Here is a 2156-nt window from a genome sequence, read left to right as displayed (position 1 = left end):
TCATACGTTTGTGATTAGTACTTCAGTTTATGGGTTACCATGATCGCTCGTTGTTATCCTATCTGTGTTTATATGTGGTTACAGGTACTGCAGGAACGCGATAAGAAAGTTTGACTATACTAGACTCAGTCAGACGTACGGGTGAAGCCTCACTCGTACAGCTGACAAGCTCATACGCACAAGTGTGCTGAGCTGAGTCACAAACCTAATCTGTTTACACATACACGAGTGAGTGATCAACCGTACGGCTGAGTCAGGCCACTCGTATGAGTGAGGACTGACTCGCGCGGTTGACTCAACAGCAGGGGTATATAAGTGTTCATGTTCTTCATTTTAGGTTAAGCCTCTCATTACACACACATCACTCAGATCTGGTAACATGTCCGTTTCTCTCTCAACCCAAATCACTCAAGAGGTGAATAATAGCTCTAGGTGTTAATCTAATCACACATCCATTGTTGTGGTTTGACTTAATTAATCCCAAAAAGCATTTCATATTCACTAGAGGGTTTGATTCACTAATTCCGCCATTGTGTGAGTTAAATCTGTTGATTTCGAAGTTCCTAGTCATGTTTCATCAATAAATTAAAATCCAAGATAAAGGATTACAAGATCCGACTGACGCTCGGTAACTTGGGGATTAGTGTAAAAGACTTGGAGGACATTGTACATCATATTGATGGGGCAATTGAGTGGCTACGTGAAAACTCTGATCCTGATATTAATGAGTTAGAGAACAAGAAAGTTGAACTTGATGATACGTGCAAGCGTACGAAATTGAATGTTGTGTTGAAATGTACAAAGTAGTAACTACAAATTGACAGTAACCAACGACTGGCATGTCATCAACCGGTATGTAATGGAGTAATTCAATGTTTTTGTAATTTTTCATCAGTGAACTTAATTCAGGCATTGATGAAATCCTCTTATCTGAGCACCTTGTAATTTTTCATCAGTGAACTTAATTCAGGCATTGATGAAATCATCTAATCTGAGCACCTCCATCGAACATATGATTCTTCTTTTGTCATTCAAACCAATTGTGTTTGTGTAATCCTTTGATTGATGTCGACAGGGGTGGATCTAGTGTGTAATCAGTGGACGCATGTGTTTTTTTTACAGTAGGCGATTAACAGTCAAAACTAACCGAACTCCTTTTGATGTCATAAAAGGTCCCAGCCAGACTCAAAGAGTCAGAGTTACAATTGATTTTTCTAGAATCACATTCAGCCGAACCACATCAATAATAAAACGTAAAAGAAACATAAATGAAAGAGGTCAAAGAAACACAAGTGGGTTCTGATTATCAAAAAACCAACCTCAAAATACACCAATCAATCATAAAACTAAATAGATAGTGTAACAAAATCTCCAATAAAACCAAAATTACGAACAACGTTTTTAATCTCTCTTTGCAACGCCGCCCCTACCAAAAGAAGGAACAGATGGCACAGCTTGTGGCTCAATAGAAGCCTTGACAACCCCAGGAAGATCACCCATGCCAAGAGCAGTAAGCATCTCAATAGTCTCCTTATCAACCTCAATCAAATCAGTCCTAATGGCAGACTCATCAGGCACAAAGTCCATTCGACGCTCCCTTTCCTCCTCTTGTAGCTTCAACGAAATACCTCTCACAGGTCCTTTCTGGATACGTTTCATTAGATGAGTAGAGAAACCAGCAATCTTGTTTCTCAGACGTTTGGACGGAATGATGGCAACTTCCTCCAAAATCTTCTTGTTTGTGTGAAAGTCCAGTGTCATCTTTCCATAGTACCTTTCGATCACCACCCTTGAGGATTTCTTAACTGTCTTGGTACGAACACGCCCCATTCTTTAGCCCCAATCCCAAACTGTAATTAATCAAGTCATCAAATTATCATTAGAAGGGTTGCAACATAAGTCCAAAAGTTATTACGAGTAATAAACAGACATCAACAAATACAAAGGGGGTGTTTTCACTTATTTTTCATGCTTACAAAGGGGGTGTTTTCACTTATTATAAGCAGTAACATTTAGGGCTGATCAGCTTATTCACAATGAGCAGATAAGCCCAGAAAACAAGCTAAGGCATTCAATGACAGCTATAGATCTAGAAACAATAAATTACAGAATCAGAATGTACGGAGACAACGATCAGCGATCATTCGATTTCAATT

General features: G+C 39.0%; 1 protein-coding gene across 1 annotated transcript; it reads right to left on the bottom strand.

Annotated features, from left to right (window-relative positions):
* Positions 1–1282: 1282 nt before the first annotated feature.
* On the bottom strand, positions 1283–1838 carry LOC139862789 (small ribosomal subunit protein eS17-like). Its single transcript, XM_071851417.1, has one exon. It carries the CDS (start codon positions 1828–1830, stop codon positions 1402–1404), a length of 429 nt encoding a protein of 142 aa, XP_071707518.1. The 5' UTR covers positions 1831–1838; the 3' UTR covers positions 1283–1401.
* Positions 1839–2156: the final 318 nt, after the last annotated feature.

The sequence above is a fragment of the Rutidosis leptorrhynchoides genome, chromosome 8 (assembly GCF_046630445.1).
Source record: "Rutidosis leptorrhynchoides isolate AG116_Rl617_1_P2 chromosome 8, CSIRO_AGI_Rlap_v1, whole genome shotgun sequence".
In the NCBI taxonomy this organism is placed as follows: Eukaryota; Viridiplantae; Streptophyta; class Magnoliopsida; order Asterales; family Asteraceae; genus Rutidosis; species Rutidosis leptorrhynchoides.
This window is presented reverse-complemented; position numbering and strand designations above follow the sequence as displayed.